This window comes from Mucor velutinosus (genome assembly GCF_035048745.1).
Source record: "Mucor velutinosus strain NIH1002 chromosome Unknown tig00001572, whole genome shotgun sequence".
NCBI classification, from domain to species: Eukaryota; Fungi; Mucoromycota; class Mucoromycetes; order Mucorales; family Mucoraceae; genus Mucor; species Mucor velutinosus.
The window spans coordinates 450,221-469,419 of NW_027041898.1; the positions used below are offsets into that span (position 1 = coordinate 450,221).

Here is a 19,199-nt window from a genome sequence, read left to right on the forward strand (position 1 = left end):
GTCTTCTGATATAGTTTATGCCATGTAAGTAAGCAAGTCAGGATACTACTATCATTGCCTACTACGCAAAATGAAGCCTGATAACTACCAATCAGTAACGGACCATCAAAAGTTAATTCACAATATGAAGCGCACCAGCCTGTCTATCAAACGCATGGACTTGGAACCAGACATCTATGACCTAGATAACTTTTGCAAAAGCTGTGAAAAGGCTTACCTCACAAAAGCAAGCTATCGACTGCACCTCGGATATACGCATCATATGGCTTTGATGGGAAGGCGAGTTGGGCCATTGAACGATACGTTTCTTGATCCTTGTGATCCCAGCTCTCACTGCCGTTCATACAAAGTAACAGATAAGCAAAGAAATAAACATTCATAAAATGCAAGTGTTGTGGTATTGCTCTTATATAATAAATACAAACGTTTTGCCTGACTGGGATAATTCAAGTTACCACTGCCCATTTCGCGAGCGCTAATACAAGACTAAACTATGCATCATAAAACATTGCACGAATATCCACAATAAGAAGAGCCCAAAAAATCAACTTTGCAAAGAAGAGGAACAAACTGACGTACATGACTCAAATCTCCACTGCAAACTATAAGATATTACATACAAAAACGAGCAAAAGTACAGATCAGATTGCTATGAAGTACATCGAATACGCTCAAGACCTTCGGGACAGCCTGGAAGACGCTCAATCCTCAAAACCTTAGTAGTATTTGTGGCAGCTCGTTTTATTCCAAAGAAAGCTTGAGCAAGCACCACTTCATCATTCACGAGATGATACTATCATCCAACCAAACAGCACAAGGCCAGATACCAGCAATCCTAACAATTACTGCACAGTTTGCGATAAATCTTATAACATACTCATTAGCCAAACATTGTATTGGAAGGAAGGATCAAGAAACAGACGAATCCAAACCAGACATTGATGCTTCCAACTACTACTGTCGTGTCTGCAAACACATGTACGCAACAAAGGACACTTGTCGTAGACAACTTCGTACTACCCATCAAATGAAAATCCCTCCTGCTCCCAGAGTGAATACTAACCACCCTGACGCAGAGATAAATATAAACGAGCCAAATCTTTACTGTTCTAGGTGTTATCGAAAATTGAAGGTGAGGGAGATATTCTTAAAAGTCATTTCAAGATCACTCAACCAACTCCAAGTTTAGCTGGCAATATTCTTGATGAGGGGGGGGGGGGAAGGACACCTTTCTAAATGACTATTTGATACGTTTAAGACCTCGTAAATGGCACTAGTACCTTTGCATTCAACAGAATGTGGCTTGAATATTGCTATCTTATAGCTCCATCAAACCACAGTGATAGAGACTGAAACATTTCAATGTCAAAGAGCAAAGCCCAAAACAATGAGCATTCTTGTTTGTATTGCACTACTGCCTATTGATTGGGTGCACAAATGATTTCATTTATATATATTTAATATAAGCTCCACCCCTTTTGGCTTCCTCCTTTCTCTCTTTTACAACCAAATTGTTGTACAACAACGAAATCTATACTCTCTGTTTCTCTTCCTTTTTTTTTTTTTTTACATCGCCTGTGCATTTTATCAAAAGTGTCGTCTGAGTACCTAGTTTCGATTCCTTTGGATAACAACAGCAATAACAACTATCATCAGAGACAAATCTCCATTTTTGGAAAATCCAAAGATATGATGATGGCCTCTATCAAGACCAAAAAGGGTTTATTCTGGAAATGTTTTGCTGCAGTTACTGTAGTCATTTTGTTTTTGTGGTTGTTGTATTCACCTTCAACATCAAATTATATATTCAATAACAACACTGTCCAGAAAGGTAAAAAGCCCACTACTCTCATGATGGCAAGTTCAAAAGATGCTAATAATAGAAAAAAAAAACTTTAGACTCCAATGTACCATCTTTAGATCAGTTGAATGTCAATGACAATATAGTGTGTTCAGCCACAAAGGATGGCCTACCATCCACTGAATATGCCGTCATGATTGATGCTGGATCATCAGGCTCTCGTGTGCATGTGTATCGATTCAATGTATGTAACGACCCAGTCTTGGAAGACGAAGTTTTCCACAAGCTCGAACCTGGATTATCCTCGTTCAAAGACGATGCTGAGGGGGCTGCCAACTCATTGAAGCCCTTGATGGAGATTGCGGTCAAGAGCGTACCCGAGGAACATCAAAAATGTACACCCATTGCCGTCAAGGCCACTGCTGGTTTGCGTATGCTGGGCGCTGAGAAGAGCGATCGCATTCTTGCCAGCGTACGTAAATATTTGGAAACATATCCATTCCCTATTGCTAAAGACAATGGCATTGAAATTATGGAAGGCAAAGACGAAGGTGAGTGATGGTGACACGCAGATCCAAACAAACAAACAAGCGCACTCATGTTGTTGTATAAAAAGGTGTTTATGCTTGGATTACGGTCAACTATTTGTTGGGTAAACTCAAAAAGAGCCAACGTGGACAATCAGCAGCTGTCTTTGATTTGGGAGGTGCATCGACTCAGATTGTGTTTGAACCCACATTTCCAATGACAGAGTCCATGTCGGAAGGCGAGCACAAGTATGAACTGGATTATCAAAACAGCACTTTTGGGTTGTATCAGCATTCCTACTTGGGTTACGGCTTGAATGAAGCTCGCAAGCGCATCAAGGCTGAACTGGTCAGCATGTGGAAAGAAGAGGCGGCATTGACTGGCAAAGTGTACCACCCTTGTTTGCCTGCAGATCACACAGAAGAGATTGAGCTCAAGAATGGCACCATGATCCAATTGGTGGGTACTGGAGCTGGACATGCCGAGTGTCGTGGTATCATTGAAAACGTGTTCAACAAGGACAAGCTATGTGAGTTGGGTCCATGTGCCTTTGATGGTGTCTACCAACCTTCCATTACCGATACATTCAAGGACAGAGATTTGTACGTATTTTCCTACTTTTACGACTTGACTCAGCCCTTGGGTATGCCACTTGAGTTCAGTGTACGTGAATTAGGGGAATTGACGGACCGTGTGTGTCGTGGTGAAACAAAGCCATTCCTGCATGTACCTGGTGCCATCCAAACATTGCGAGACAAGCCTGATTATTGCTTGGATCTAACATATATCCACAACCTCCTTAAATTCGGCTATGATATTCCCAATGACAGATTAGTGCGTACAGCCAAAAAGATTCGTGGGGCTGAAACTGGCTGGTGTTTGGGTGCCTCCATTGCCATGATTGATGAAGCCAAGCTTTGTCAAGTTTAACTATAATATAGAATTTCATTCAACTTCATTATCATCACATTTTAATCTAACTTAATAAACATTTTTCAATTAAATGCATATTTGTTTATTGTATTTGGGGTATGTCAAGCGTGGATTTCCTGTTGGCATAAAGACATATCAGCTTCTGCTCTCTGATATAACCTCTAGCATCATAGCCACACACACACACACTCACACTCACCTGTTGTTCCTGTAACTGATGATCTGAATAAATCTGATATTCCAGCAAAATGGGCAATAACTTCCACAAGGAGAACTCTGGCCAGTAGCAGTTTACAAACTGGATCTGGCAACGATCATTCGCCTGCCATAATAGAAAATCACTGAGACGAATTTCTCCTGATGTACGAACAAGAATGTCTAGAGACGGACAATTGGCTGTGAAGAGATGGTCTTTGATGGTTTGATCTGTGATTTCGCTAGTCAAAAAGCATGTCAGTACAATAAGCACACCCCCTGAAATTCCACCTACTCACTCTGCTGTTATCTTTCCTTGTTTCACTAGTTCAATTGTATCCTTTATCGCTGTGGTCATTTCATCTCGAGAGGTATACGGACAACACACATTGAAAATACGTCTATCATCACCGCTATGTGTAAGCCTAACAAAGCCCAATGCTGATTTGCCATGTGAGAGAAACTTACTTTTCATTCTTTTTAGTTTGTTCTGTCACTTTATGGACTACATCTTGCACATTCTGCGGCAAACGACTCAGATCGCCCAAGAATCGAACGCCAATCTCATACTTGTCAACCAATGCACTGTTATCATCTGTCAGTACGATGCACAGTGATCCATCCAAATAGCCAGCCTTACTTTCTTTCACAGAACCCATCGAATGCATCGCAAAACAGCTGCATCAGATAATCCACTTCATCCTGAGATCTGTTAAAATTCTCCAAACTAAATGCATATACTGTCACTGCCTCGATGCCTAGTTGCATACATAGATCCAAGACCTATGTCAAAGCGTATCAGCACCCGTAACTCCCCCCCCCCATCAATGCAACATCTCTCTTTCATCTTACTTTTTCCAGCTGCCTGAATCCTTCATAGTGTCCAAATTTGGTTGAATTTGCACCTGCCTTTCGAGCAAATCGTCTATTGCCATCCAGAATGAATCCAACATGACGAGGTACTTTGCCTTTACGCAAAACCGACAAGGTGAGTTGCTCAAAAAAGTTGTTGCAGCTTTCCATCAACGTAGCCATTTTAATGTGGTTTTTACAAGGAATAAAAAAAGAAAGAAAAAAAAATCACAAGCTTGGTAGAGGTGTACATCCCAATTTTAAACAACTCAGGGTCCAATCATTCAATGACAAATACTAAACTTGCAATGTATTTAAATAAACACATTTACGATTTTTGCTAATTTAAGTGATACGATGATCCACTTGGGCAATATTGGAAGAAGAGAATTTGCATCTAATTAAAGCCAAGAAAATGTGAGTCAAAAGGGACATGGCAGTATCACACAACAGCACCACAAACCTCCAATTCTTGTTGCTGGGTTCAATGTCAAGCGATGTAACATTGGGATTCTGGATTTTAATGGACAGCATGGCTTCTGAAGGAGGTCCTCTGTTCAACGTCAATGGCTTACAAGCAACCTGCTGTTTCAGGCACTGTTCAAACATGTTGGGCGAGTTGAACATGGTATCGTTGAGCTTGATATCACATTGATTGATGTAGGAGGCGAGTTCGACATCAGCAGCAGCACTGGCATCATTATTGGCCAAAAACTCAGTCAAGCATGCTGCCAAATCATCGGGCAATCCTTGATAATTCATCTTGCTTGCAGCCAACACCTTCATAATACGCTTGATCATCAGCTTGCTTATTGCACTGTGCCTGTCCTTGTTGGAAATGCTCTTGCAGAAGACTGTAGAGGCTTGGTATACACAGCTGATGAATTGCTGACACACACACCAGTCGTACTTTTGATTGATGGTTTCTGCCATTTTAATAATGCGATTGGCTGCATCCATACAAATGTTGTAGGATCTGTCTGTGCGATAGGGCGTGGTGGCCAACGGTGATGTTCCTTCCAGATCAGAGACTGTTTGTTGATGGTTGGGAGATACAAACGCCTTGTGCAATTTGATCCATTCTGTCTGGTATTGCATCATAAGCAACAGTGATGCTTGTGTATTTTGAGTGCGATAAAACGAGGGCAAAAGATCAAACCAGTGTGCCAAGCTCACCTCCAGTGATCTTATCAGTTTGATCCACTTGAATGGCAGTGTTCCCGTGTGATGATGCTGTAAGCTCTGTCGTTGGTAATCATGTACCAGTAGCTGTATACGTTTCCCAATGCGTGTTAGCTCGACTATATGCACGAAAAATGTTTCTTGATCTGTTGCGTACTCGAGCATTTCGTAGAAATCAATGTCATGGATGCTATCGTCAATTAGCGAGGGCTCGCCTGAATAAACAGAGACAGTAACATCGTTATAATACAACACCATGTGTATGTTTAATAATGCCTTTCGTTCAGCCACATCCTCCACAGGCAATTGCGATTTGCTTCCTAAGCCTAATTGGTGCAGCATTCGGTATGCTAAGCTGAGGTAAATGCGAGATTGTGAATGTCGTTTGCATAAGACACAAAACAGGGACAAGTTGAGCAGCGTTTCAATGGTAGTGACATCAGGTTCATCAAAGCACAATACTTCACGCGCTCGGTCATAGTAGTAATAAGCGATACCATGAGCATTGGCGCAGGCATTTCGGTTGTGTCGAATAATGTGTAGAAATATCATGGCGAGTCCAGAGTCAATGCAAATTTGATTGCGACCCGAGTCGTTTGATCTGCTCCAAAAGGTTGACCAGTCTGCTGTAAATTTCGGGTGCAAGCAATCCCAGTAAGTCTGGCAAATGTAGCGAAGGACGCTAGGCGATATATCTTCAGTGAGATGGCTTAGATTCATATCACAATGCTTGTATTTCTCTAAACAAGTGTGTGGACGACGATACATGGCATGCTGCCAATACTCGATAGACGGATCCACGACAGACGATGCAGACAATGCATCTTCAGACTCATCATCGCTGCAGAGATCTGGTGTCGCAGAAGACTCTGTCATCAGCCGTATCTTTTCAACAGCATCTATGAGTTGTTCCACTGATTTGATGTTGGTTTCTAGGCGCATTGAATTTCCCGGCTGAAATGATAGTGCCCATTGCATGGACGATGCTGTAGGTAAATTTTGCTTCATTGGAAAAGCTGACAATGACGATGATGATGGCGATGTGTTGGGCAGACTGAAAGGTGATGGTGGTGATGAATCAGTGTGCGTTATTGTGGTTGCTCGATTTGTAGTGGACGATGGTATCCGAACAGTATCGGTCTTTGTGCGTTTGTTGTTGTTTTCAAAATACTTGGATGCTTTATCCAGTTCTCTAGTCATGCGATTAAGAGTAGGTGTTGTCTTCTCTATCCATGCTTCAATTTCGTAAAACGTTATCTGTAAAGAATCCATGTTGTTTTGCTGTATCTTTTTTGCTTTTGCTGCTGCTTTTGCCTCAGCAGAGATACCTGATCTCGGTTTGCTGCGTCTTGATTTCTTTTGCAGTTTTGTATCAAACAAGAACATTGAATCTGAAGGCAGAAAAATATATGTATAGAGTAATAGATGATAAAGGTAGTAAAGAAGAAAAAAAAGTAGATGATCAAAAGCGTGCGTAAATTGACTTGTTTCAAAGCAATTCAGGCCCAACATTTAAGGTTATGAGCAACACATGGTGAATCATCCAATGAATGTGGGTCTTGTGATGGTACCCTCGTTTCCTTTTATGATGCTTGTTACTTTTTTGGGCTATAAAAAGCCCTCTCTCCACACAGACTTTTAAACAGGGTGTAAATTTAGGAAGCTCAGGTTTTCTTCTGTGACACATGCAATATGCTATCTTGCTACACAGCTACCTATAATCAATTGATTCTCAAAAAAGCTTGAGCTTTTTTTCGCATCTGCCAATAAACCTTGATTGAAACGTGTGGCAAACGAAGATCGAAAGCGATAAAAGCAAACGCTGGAATGTTGAAACCGCTTATCTTTTTTTTTTTTGTATTAAAGTGTATCTTTATTAGCTTTAAAGTCTATAGTCTATACAGAATTTACAGGCAAGGCCAAGGTGCCAGCTTGAACACTTGCCAAAGAAAGAGAAGAAAAGAGTGTACCATGGTCTTGACGGACCATATTGATAGCAGCAGAAGCTATCCAAGGCTCCTCGTCTATGACGCATCGCCAATGATACTTCCAAAGTGTACTGTAAGCAGTACCAAGAGCAATCAGAACATCCTCATCGATCACCAACAAATCTGAACCACTACAAAACGTAGTCAGCGCCAACCAAATAGAAGAAGCAGAGGGGAGTAGCTCTTGAAGTGACAGCAAAGAGACTACATCCTGCCAGAAAAGTGACTTGACATGGCAACCCACCACGAAATGGTAGAGGTCCTCCGTAGAGAAACCACAAAGAGCACAAGCAGGAGACAGAACTTTGGTAGGCATAATCTTATGGCACCACGAACGGTGCGGAACACGGTCATGTAGCAATCGCCACCAAGGTGTGAAAGCCTTTGCAGGCATTTCCAGGGACCAGAAAAGACGCCATGAAGCAGGAGACAGCAACAAATGAGCAGGCAACTTCAAGGGAGGACCCATACGAGAGGTAATGGTACCCTTTGCAGGGTGCCAATACCTTCGCAAAGCACCAAGAGAGAGACGAGCAACCGGAGCAGCAGAACGAGACGAGTTGGAGACAGTCCAATGTGAACAATCTGGCATCCAAGAGATAGCACTATCAGAACGGGGCATAGTAAAATAGTCTGCTTGAGACAAGACTATCTTACTATCCATGACAGGCGGGAATACCAGAGAGACAGGACCACGATCACGGTTCAAAGCAAGAAAAACAGGGCGCAAAACACGAGATGACCAAGCAAGATGAGAGGTGACACCATCGACTATACCTAGATCAGGTTGCCAGAAAGAGACATCCGACACCAAGAAACGAGGATCAAGAGATGATGGATTACGAGGAGGACGAACAGAAGGCACAGTACTGAGTACAGAACACAAGGGAAGATCAAGAAACCACCTAGCAGACCAACCAGAGGAAGGAACTAACTTTGGCAATCTCAACAGAAGCTTTCCAAGATGTGTTAGAGCAGGCACAGAAGACACACGAGACTGGTAAAGACCAGGAAAACAAAACCACGGCAAGATGGACTTATGACCAGTGTAAACTTGAAAAGCATACACCAACCATGAGGAGACAAAATCACTGGGAGAGGGTGGACGCAACAAACGTTGCAAATAGACAAGATGCAAAGCTAAGCTTTGATCTGCTATATCCACGAGACCAACACCACCAAATTTGCGAGGAAGACACAAAGTAGACCAGGCAACACTAGGGCGAAAAGACACCAGATACTCACGAACCACCTTTGTGAGCGACTTCAACCACGACGCAGTTACACCACCACCAGGAACAACACGCAACAAATGATATGCCTTTGACAACAGTAACGAGTTAGCCACTAGTCCTGCTCCCCTAATGGAGAGATTTCTTTGTTTCAACAAGTTACTGTGTGGCTGGACCTTCACCAAGACACCATCAAGATAGTCTTGAAGTTGACTTTCAGTATGATACAGGGGATAACCCAAGTAACGTACTGCACCACGAGAGTGAGCGTCATGCCACTGGAGACCAGTAGAATCAGCCAAAGCAACCCAAGCAGAGTGGGACACACCAGACAACGACACCAACACTGTCTTGCTGATATTGACTTTCGCATTAGATGCTCGGCCATACAGATCAAGAACAGACAACAACACAGACCACTCTTCCGGCGAAGACAAAAACACCTCAAGATCATCCGCATAGCTCAGAATCTTGACAGGAGGAGGAGCAACAGAGCCACTAACAAAGTCCAAAGTCCAATTCCGGGCACCAGTACCATGATCCACACGAACTTCAACCGGTGAAGGCTTCCATTTACGTGGGATATCAACAGGAGACAGAGTAACACCAGAGAGACCAGGGCAAGCAAGAAGAGAACGAAGCAAAGGCTCAAATGCCAGATTGAACAACAATGGAGACAGAGGATCACCTTGACGAAGACCTCGCAATTGAGGTACAGGAGCACCAAGCCAACCATTGATAGACACTGAAATCTTGGTTCCAAAGAACAAAGAAGACAGACAAGACACCAAATCACCAGGAAAACCAAACCGGAGCAACACACGACAAAGATACTCGGGGTGAACCCGATCATACGCCTTCTCTTGATCCAACAAAACAGCAACTTGAGGTAAATCAGGAGCAACAACACGCAAGTGAGACATCAACAACTGATTTAACCAGCCATTGTCAGAGATCAGACGGTGAGGGAGAAAACCAGTTTGATAAGGGTTGATTAACTTTGGCAACACTTTGTTCATACGATTAGCAATGAGCTTTGTAAATAACTTGGCATCACTGTTAATTAAGGACAAAGGTCTCCAGTTAACCAACAACTGAGGGTCACCCTTCTTGAACAAAAGCACCATACGAGTTTGCTGCCACGAAGGAGGAAACACACCAGAAAAAGCTGCACCCAACACATCCACAAGCAAGTCAAGAAAATCAGTAGAAACACCAGCAAGATATTGATACAATTCAAAAGGCAAACCGTCAAGACCAGGACTTTTAGACTTGGGAGCATGAGTGAGCAGAGACAACAAAACATCACGAGTTGGAAGTTCCATTAGCATATCACCATGACACCCTTAGACCCACCACCAACAGCACCAGAGAAGAACAATGACGCCGTGGCATTCAACAACGCAACAAATTCCTTATCATAAAGCAGGGTTGGATTGAACCGCCAACTACCAGGACTAATACTAGCTGTCGCAGGCAACATTTCAACAGTCAAAAGAGAGTGATCCGTCCACCTACTAGGCATATACAGTAACTGACTATTAGTCAAACGAGGAGCAAGAGAAGAGTGACCAAAGATGTAATCAATACAAGTATTGCTCTTTGGAAACGTGGCTAAACCATCCGGATGACAATTGACAAAATGAGTACGCAACCAGTGAACAAAAGGAGCGACATCGGCTTGACGAGAAGTAGACAAAGAGTGCAAGTGAATGTTGAAATCACCCATAACCATCCAAGGTGTGTTGAACACATCAGACCAAACAGAAAGAGAGAGAAAATCAGAGAGAAATGAAGGACGGTCAAAAGACTGCGCGGGACCATAAATATTGGCCACTTTGCACAAAACATTGCTTGAGGCATCTACGACAGATGCAACAAGACAACATTCGTCCAACAATACCTCCGTATCCACCAAAGAATAGCGAGAATTGAGACATATAATAGCACAATGCTTTGAAACAACGAGAGAACAATTAGGAAAAGCAAAGGAAAAGGAACGGACTTGAGATTCAGTGAGAGTAGATTGAGAGCGGAAATGAGATACCTCTTGCAAGCAAAGAATATCCAGATGGAGAGAGGAGGAGCGAAGATAAGATGAAAACTCTTTGAAATTTGTAGGATTAGACTGCATGAACAAGCTACGCGTGTTCAAGGAGCCAATCTTGATGCCTGATTTTGTACTAATCATTGACCCTTGCGGGTAAATTCCTTTGTTTTGAGAGGCAATTTGCCATTGTTCTTGCTATTCTTGACACCAACAGCACCAGCAGACTTGTTCCCAAGAGCACCAACACCAGTACCAGAAGCAACACCAGCACCATTCACAGCCTTCAAATTGGCGTTCAATTCCATTCGCTTTCTCTGAGAGGCCTCCTTGAGCTTAGACAAACCCATCATCTCCTCTGGAGAGTCAACATTCATAGTAAGAGCCACCTCATTAGAAGCGTATTTCGAGAATGCAGAGCCACGCACATCAGGAAGCTTCTTGACACCACTACCAGCAAGCACGATCTCATTATCTTCTTCCATAGCATCATCTCCGTGTAACTTATCCTGATGATCTTCACCTTGAAGATCCTCCATTTGCACCTCCAAATTATCACTTTCAGTGGACTTGTCATTTTCAGACGCGCCAACACCATCCACAACATCCTGAAGAGATTCTTCCTCTTCGTCTACTGCAGACTCGAGTTCTTCTTCTTCGACTTTCTCTTCCACTTCCCTACCTGCTCCTAGCTTTGCCTTAGCAACGAAATCCATCAAATGCACCGTCTGTCGACGTGCCTCAGTGACCTCCTCCGAATCCTTCAGTTGATGATCCACCTTTTGCTTCTTGGCACCAGATTGATCCTCCTTACCAGGACAAAAACGCAACATGTGGCCATGCTTTCCACATCCATAACATCTACGCTGGAGCAACTCAGGACATTTAGCGCGGACATGACCACTATGACGACAGAAATGACAAACAGGTGGAGCACCCTTATATGTCGCTGCGACAAAGCAATCAAACTCGCTGAGATAGAGCATTCTATCTAGAGGTTGAGCCTCCTGCCACTCACCACCCTCTACCTGATATCCCACCGAGGTATCCACCATCACCGAAAACTTGCCCTCAAAGAAACCACCACGAGTGAACTTCTTCACCTGCAGGACACGACCATAAAACGACAAAGACTTGATCAAATCATGCAAAAAGGTGGGTTCTTTGACGATGCGTATCAAAGTAAACTGGACAAACTTCAAATCACCAAACTCCTTGCATTCCTTGGCGTGAACAGCCTTGTACACCATGCCATTCACGTTAACACCAGTTGTCGTAGCCTTGTTCGCATTATCCACCTCCTCGAACTTGGCTTCAATAAGCAAAGAACCATCGTTCTTTTCATCGTAGACACTTAAAGGACGAAATTCCACCAAAGAAGACACCTGGGTTTGAATTACCTTGTATGCATTCACACGATCACCAAACAAACCCTTACGAAAAGAAAAGAGAACCGAACCAGAAGTAAGTGCCTGCTACACAATCGCCATTGCCTTACTAGCTAAGATTTGACCCTTCAAATCATCATCCTCGATCATCACAGAACCCACCAAAGGGTAAGAAGAAGCCGCGGCCTCCACCGAACGCCTCTTGGATGGCTGATAGAACCTCATGGTAGAACTACGAGATGCACGTTCAGCCCGTCATTTCAGAATTGGCTGACATAGAGTGTAACCTATAACTGGCGTGTAACTTTTGTTGACCTTTGTAAAAAAAAAAAAAAAAGTGAAAATGTTGAATTCGTCGAAAAATTGCTAAATCGACCTGAAATCAAGATATGTTGTAGAGCTAAAATGGATGTATCTAAATATGCTTGGATGCAAGATGGATGTATCTTCGTTGCTGAGATATCGTCGTTCAAATTTGGCAAAAATAAAAACTTTTGAAAAGCGATGTATAAGCGTTACCGCTGATGCAGCATTCTGTTGCGCCAAAAACGTTGAGATGTTGTATCGTCCTTTTTTTGTTCTTGAAAACAAGAGTTAACAAAGTAGGCATTTTGTTGTACACAACAACAGCATTTCGAATCATGATAGCATACTACTCCTACCTGTCTATACATGCATTAACTGTTTCAATTATGGTGACCTTGAATTAATAATATATTTCTATTTCGTCTATACAATTATGTTTAACATTCTACAGGATAGACGCTCCTCACAAGAGCCCTTCTTTTTTTAAATCCACCACAACCACAGAGGGCTACGCCCTTAATTTTCTAACCCGTGCGTTCGTGTGCTAAAAATTAAAATGATTTACTTTACTGAAAAACGAAGCTTTTTCAAGCAGCTTTTTGCGTTAATAGTTGTATTTTAATGCCTCCTTTTAAATTTTTTTTTCAATTTTTTATAATAACTGGAATATAGAGAAATCAGTTAAGAAAAATACGGCTAGTCAGCTACTAGACCACCTTTAGTCGGACATTCAAACAGGCCTTAAGCTTTAGCTTGAAATGGCATTTTAAGACTCCCAAAACTTTACTTAACCCTCATTATCTTGAGAATCGTCAAGGAAACTATACTAGTTCATTTAGTAAATACGTAACAGTCAATTACACTTATTGGTGAGTATAATTCACTAAATGTTTTGTTGTTTCCATCTTCATTAATAAAACGTCTAAAACTAGAAAACTCTTCCGAGGATAAGGTCGAAAAATTGTGGTCAAATAGAGAATTAGCATATCTCAAAAAAAAGGTTATTTTTTGAACCTGAAAATAACCAAGAGGTGCTTTTTAATGCCTCAATTGCAAAGCATTTTCGGTTTTGCTCTTCTCTTATACAAATATGACGAAATCAAGCATAAATGGGAAGTGGATCCAGCTAGATCCCATTTAGTCGGACATTCAAACGTGTCTTAATCTGAACTTATGTATGGCATTTCAGTGCCTCAAATGTTTACTTCTTTCATATTATCGCAAGAACTAGCAAGTAAACAGTATTAACCCACTAAATCAATATTGCAGCCCTCAAGTAGTCGCATTGAATTGTATAATTTATTGGTTCGTTTATTGCTTCTGTATTCAGTAAAATTAGAAAAACTAGGATTTTTCCCTCAGGGCTGAGGTCAAAAACGAAGATAGTAAAGAGAATTTCTGCATCTTCATGAAAATTTTTTCTTTTTACAGAAAATAAACCAGAAAGATACCTCCTCTTAATGCCTCAATTGGAATGCATCTTATATTTCCATTTGCAATGGAGACCAATGGTCTTAAAGTAAAGGAAGACAAATGTACTAGGAATAGACTTGTTTGATGCTACTATTGCAGGTCCTTAAACCTTGGATAATACTTACTGTATAATACGAGCCTTCTGACACTGCGGGTGGTAACCTGACCTATGCTTTGCTTCAGCGGGAACCAACCCTCTTTCAGGCGGCTCGCGCTGACGCGGGTCATTAGCTAATATCGCGAATGGATAAAGCCAAAATGTTAGAAACATCATTAAATGAAAAACAACATTTTTAAAGAATAAATTCCTTGATAGACCACGTTTATATTTTGTGTGGGATACATCCACTCTGATCTGCATTCCGACAGTTCATCCAGTTGCCAGATTTAGATATAAACTGTGTGTGCACTTGATTAGATGCACTATACGGATTTATACTATAAGATATATATGAGCCTCAGATACGCTAGTACTACTATAAGATCTATACTATATAAGATATAGGCTATAGATGGCACCACGGACATGGATGGCGCTATAGACTTATACTTGTATTCCGACGTTGGCTACGAATGTTTGCCATATTTGGATAAGCACCAAAAGTAATGCAATATGAGCTTTTTGTTGCTCAAGATGTTTACTTTATGGGTCACACTACAAGACACATGATTGTATTAGTAATACTAGCTACAGATACTTTATGTACTACAGGCATGTACTGTATATGAGATATGCTATAGACATACCATATGTCCAGTTATGTTAAATATGTATACTTAGCAATATACACTCAGATGTGTATTATCGATATAGACTAAGTAAACTGTACCTATCGGATATATGCTATTAGATTGATATTAACTACTATCCTTATATGAAGGATAGATCAGGGTACTTCGGATGAGAATCTACCGTAAATATTCATCCACGCAAAGCTAAATTATGCTTAGCTTGCTGGAGTTGTCTTTTAGCATGCTTATACATTAGTTGATCTAAGTTGACTTATTTGACCACCTTAATTAGTAGAATTTTTATACGTTGTTATAATATATATAAAGGATTATCTACCTGGCCAGTAGAGATACTTCAGTTTACATTGCACCGGTCAGTATTATAATAAACCTACCTTTATCAAGTTCACTCTATTGTTCTTATATTCTTTTTTTTCTGTGAATTTAGACTTCTAAAAGCCTCAAATTCCACAGCCTTCAAATTATACCTCTAGCTACCTCTTGATCAAATAATGATCGGTGCTCTCCACTTTCTTGACTGAAAACTGATTGATCGGTTCGGGACAGTTTTGAATGGTTTTTGACTGGTTTTCCATGCGTCACTAATTTTCTGCTAATGTCACTCAATACCTTATGATAGCAACGTTCTTCAAGTTGAGCATCAGCCAATTCTTCTGGAACAGCTTGAGATTGTTGAATCCGATAAATAAAATCTTCAGACAGTTGAACCTTGTGATTATCTCATAGCTGTTTATAGGTGAAGATAGTGCAAAATATCAGAATGGTTGCAAATAAATCTCGCACTTGAGAGGATCCAGTTCTTATCACCGCATATCCTTCATCCAGACAAAAATGCCATTCATCCTCGTTTGCTAAAAGTCCCATGGATTGAGCAGTTTCACGAAATGTGGCATATTGAACACCATTGACGTTTTTTTAAATAGTCTAAGATTTGAGGGCCACGAACATTATACAATAAAAGTAGACGCATGCAATATTTCTCCATATTAGCAGCACTTGGAGTCACGAAGTACATTCTGCCTATCCCTTTAACACAGTTCTGGCTCTTGATGCGCCGCTTTCTTTTAACCCATTTTTCTGCTTTTTGTCGAATGAATAATGTCTTGGAACATCAATATAAAGCAAATTCTGCGCAAAGACGTCTCCTGATGAGTTGAATTCAAAAAATGCTTGAAGAGTAGTCTTCTTTGCTCTGGCTGCAGTTAAGACATTGGCAATAATAGTAGTGTTGTTAAAGTACACCCTGTGTTGGTTTGGTAGATCAACTGCCAGTCGAGTAACTGACGGAAAAGTAGAACATAAACTCTTTCCAAGTATGCGCCAGCAAGCTTCAGACGCGGAAATGTATCTGGCATTGACCCAAGTTGAGATCTCGTCTCTATCGCTGTTATCTTCTTGTGGTTGCCCTACTGTAGGAGCAGATGATGCTGCTGCTATAGAAGAAGTCGCAGTATTGCCGCTGGTTATAATATCAACATCTTGGGCTTGGTCTCTACTTAATTTGACTTGAGATTTGTCACTACCCTTTGTGATTGTTAAGCACAAAGAATAAAAGGATTATTATTTGTAGCTTATAAAAAATGTTCGATATTATAAAAACAAGAAAAGACTTATTTGAATAAGATCAGACACAAAAACTAAAGATTTATTGATGAAGACAAGAGTTATTCTATTTATACTATGTTCTGAATGCCAAAGTAGCAATTTATCTTGTACAACGCTTATCACATCTGGTGAACCTCAGTATTTAGATAGCTGAGATGCACTTCACTTATCATAGCTTGTCCATGTAGTTGCACAACACAGACATATCTACCCATCAAGAATACCTTAATCTTTATAGACGGTTGTAGCCCTTCTGGCACAACAGTGATATATTTGTGAGGATATTTGATTGCCTGGACTCCTGCGCAAATTTCAACATTGGTATGAGAATCATACTTTGTCACCAAGTATACGTTATGAGGTACGACCCATTGATTATCAGCATAGTAATCCCCAAATTTGACAGGCATGCTTCTTGGTTGGCTTCGTCGTCTTTAATGAACAAATCCTTTAGAATCGGTGATAGTCTCTTCGGCGTATTGCTTTGGATACTGCTTGGTGCACTTGAGATTATGATCTAATTGTGGCCTTTTCTTACTGATGTTTTTTCCGTATGGAGTATGCATCATGTTTCTAACGACTGTAGCATACGCTTTCGGGTGCTTGCTTTGATCTGGGAGTTCGGCGCTGACATACTTATCACACGTTTCAAGAGTAGGTCTGCTCGGTTCATACACAATAATTACCATATGAGCATGTGGCAGGCCACGCTTCGGAAATTCAACGACATGAGTAAAGCCAATGACATTACCAAAAATGTATGATTTTGTCTTTGTGGAATTTGAGGTTTAATAAGACTAAAATTCACGGAAAAAAAGAATAAAGAACAACAAAGTCAACTTAAAGGTATGTTTTATTATCAAAAAGACAGATGTAAAGTAAGCTGAAGTATTTCTACTGGCCAGGTAGATCATCCATCTTATATACTATAACAATCGATAAAAGTTCTATTAATTAGATTGACAAATAAGTCAACTTAGATCAACTAATGTATAAGCATGCTAAAAGACAACTCCAGCAAGCTAAGCATAATTTAGCTTTGCGTGGATGAATATTTACGGTAGATTCTCATCCGAAGTACCCTGATCTATCCTTTATATAAGGATAGTAGTTAATATCAATCTAATAGCATATATCCGATAGGTACAGTTTACTTAGTCTATATCGATAATACACATCTGAGTGTATATTGCTAAGTATACATATTTAACATATGTAACTGGACATATGGTATGTCTATAGCATATCTCATATACAGTACATGCCTGTAGTACATAAAGTATCTGTAGCTAGTATTACTAATACAATCATGTGTCTTGTAGTGTGACCCATAAAGTAAACATCTTGAGCAACAAAAAGCTCATATTGCATTACTTTTGGTGCTTATCCAAATATGGCAAACATTCGTAGTCAACGTCGGAATACAAGTATAAGTCTATAGCGCCATCCATGTCCGTAGTGCCATCTATAGCCTATATCTTATATAGTATAGATCTTATAGTACTAGCGTATCTGAGGCTCATATATATCTTATAGTATAAATCGGTATAGTACATCTAATCAAGTGCACACATAGTTTATATTTAAATCTGGCCACTGGATGAACTGTCGGAATGCAGACCATAGTTGATGTATTCCACAGTCTTAGTATCAGAAATCAACTCCTAGAGCTTCATGTAGAGAACTCGTGCACACAGGTCAGGTCTGCCAGTTGGGCTCAAACCACCGTTGCGTAATTCATTAACAATTTCGGGCCAGTTTGGATTGCAGGTAAACGTTATGAAATAGCTTGTTTTACCCAATGCTGAAACCGTTGCCATTGAATCCTGATATAACTGCTGCATTAACCTTCGTGACCCAGTATGTGATGAGGGTAAAATAATTTGCTTCCCAATCTCCTCAGTGGAGATGACGCTATCAGATACCGATGCATCTATAAACCCTGAACACAGCTCTATTCGCAACGATTCCTGGTTATTTCGTATATATTCCAAACGTCGATGTCCAACCTTCATATACATATCCACTACATATTAATGGAATAGCCGGCCGAAATAATGCAGTATTCCTGTGTTGGGTCTCACTTGCAGTGGATGAGCATAAAATTGCATTACGCTAGTGCCTACCAGAGCTGTTCTAACGGTGGTAATGGGCCTTGTAACGTCTTGTTCGACATTATCGCCATCAGTTTCGCTATTAAGTGCATCATCTTCATCCTCGTCTTCGAAGGAGGCATTCGTAATAATGTTAAGCGGCATATTGACGTGCCATCCGTTCTCACCTCTCGAAAACATCAAAATATAATGCACTGAATCATAGGATCTATGGCATTCACATAATATGTTCGACAGTGCCATTTCTACGAAATGTTACCACATCTCTCCTTAGATGAGGGACATAGTTTGGATCGTCTGTGGATACTGAGCCTATAACAATGGCCGCCACTTCATCTATAGTAGGGGAAGAATAAGTTCTTCCTTATGTCGTTGTTGCCTGTCCATTGATCATGATGTGAAAACTGTCTTCATTATGAGCGGAACGTTATCTTTCCATCTCAAAAGTCTGCGCAAAGGGACATTCTCTCATCACCAGTTCTTGGAGACGCTCAAGCAGAGATTCATAAAGCTGCGAAAAGTACCTCTGCGCATGCTAGCTTGGTATTGAAGGTCCGTAAAATATATCTGAGCATACTATGGGGCATATCCTGGCATAGGACAGATAGGATCAATTCTGTGGTATGTTGAGCCTTGAACTCGTAATGTGTAAGTGCCGCTGTTGAATCCACTGTAACCTTCATCTTGCTGTGTACCAGGCGATGTAAAGGCAAAGATGCTATAGTAGGCTCTAATACCATCTCTCAGATTTTGACTTTCTTGGTCTGAATCAGTAAGTAAAAACCGTAATGACTGGCGGGAT

The 19,199-nt window shown here is 40.9% G+C and overlaps 5 protein-coding genes across 5 annotated transcripts; 1 reads left to right on the forward strand and 4 right to left on the reverse strand.

Annotated features, from left to right (window-relative positions):
• Window positions 1-1,689: 1,689 nt before the first annotated feature.
• On the forward strand, window positions 1,690-3,259 carry SFC1_2 (Mitochondrial succinate-fumarate transporter; the record flags this gene model as incomplete). Its single annotated transcript, XM_064832358.1, has 3 exons — window positions 1,690-1,831; window positions 1,900-2,352; window positions 2,418-3,259. 3 exons carry the CDS (start codon window positions 1,690-1,692, stop codon window positions 3,257-3,259), a joined length of 1,437 nt encoding a protein of 478 aa, XP_064687913.1.
• Window positions 3,260-3,363: 104 nt separating this feature from the next.
• On the reverse strand, window positions 3,364-4,492 carry YME2 (mitochondrial escape protein 2; the record flags this gene model as incomplete). Its single annotated transcript, XM_064832359.1, has 6 exons — window positions 3,364-3,378; window positions 3,462-3,699; window positions 3,757-3,858; window positions 3,926-4,042; window positions 4,098-4,240; window positions 4,310-4,492. 6 exons carry the CDS (start codon window positions 4,490-4,492, stop codon window positions 3,364-3,366), a joined length of 798 nt encoding a protein of 265 aa, XP_064687914.1.
• Window positions 4,493-4,654: 162 nt separating this feature from the next.
• Window positions 4,655-6,877, reverse strand: ATC70_013194 (uncharacterized protein; the record flags this gene model as incomplete). Its single annotated transcript, XM_064832360.1, has 2 exons — window positions 4,655-4,706; window positions 4,773-6,877. 2 exons carry the CDS (start codon window positions 6,875-6,877, stop codon window positions 4,655-4,657), a joined length of 2,157 nt encoding a protein of 718 aa, XP_064687915.1.
• Window positions 6,878-7,387: 510 nt separating this feature from the next.
• On the reverse strand, window positions 7,388-10,845 carry ATC70_013195 (uncharacterized protein; the record flags this gene model as incomplete). Its single annotated transcript, XM_064832361.1, has 2 exons — window positions 7,388-9,982; window positions 10,048-10,845. 2 exons carry the CDS (start codon window positions 10,843-10,845, stop codon window positions 7,388-7,390), a joined length of 3,393 nt encoding a protein of 1,130 aa, XP_064687916.1.
• A 53-nt stretch (window positions 10,846-10,898) lies between these two features.
• ATC70_013196 (uncharacterized protein) lies at window positions 10,899-12,371 on the reverse strand (the record flags this gene model as incomplete). The annotated part of the gene is made up of 2 exons (XM_064832362.1): window positions 10,899-12,233; window positions 12,309-12,371. 2 exons carry the CDS (start codon window positions 12,369-12,371, stop codon window positions 10,899-10,901), a joined length of 1,398 nt encoding a protein of 465 aa, XP_064687917.1.
• Window positions 12,372-19,199: the final 6,828 nt, after the last annotated feature.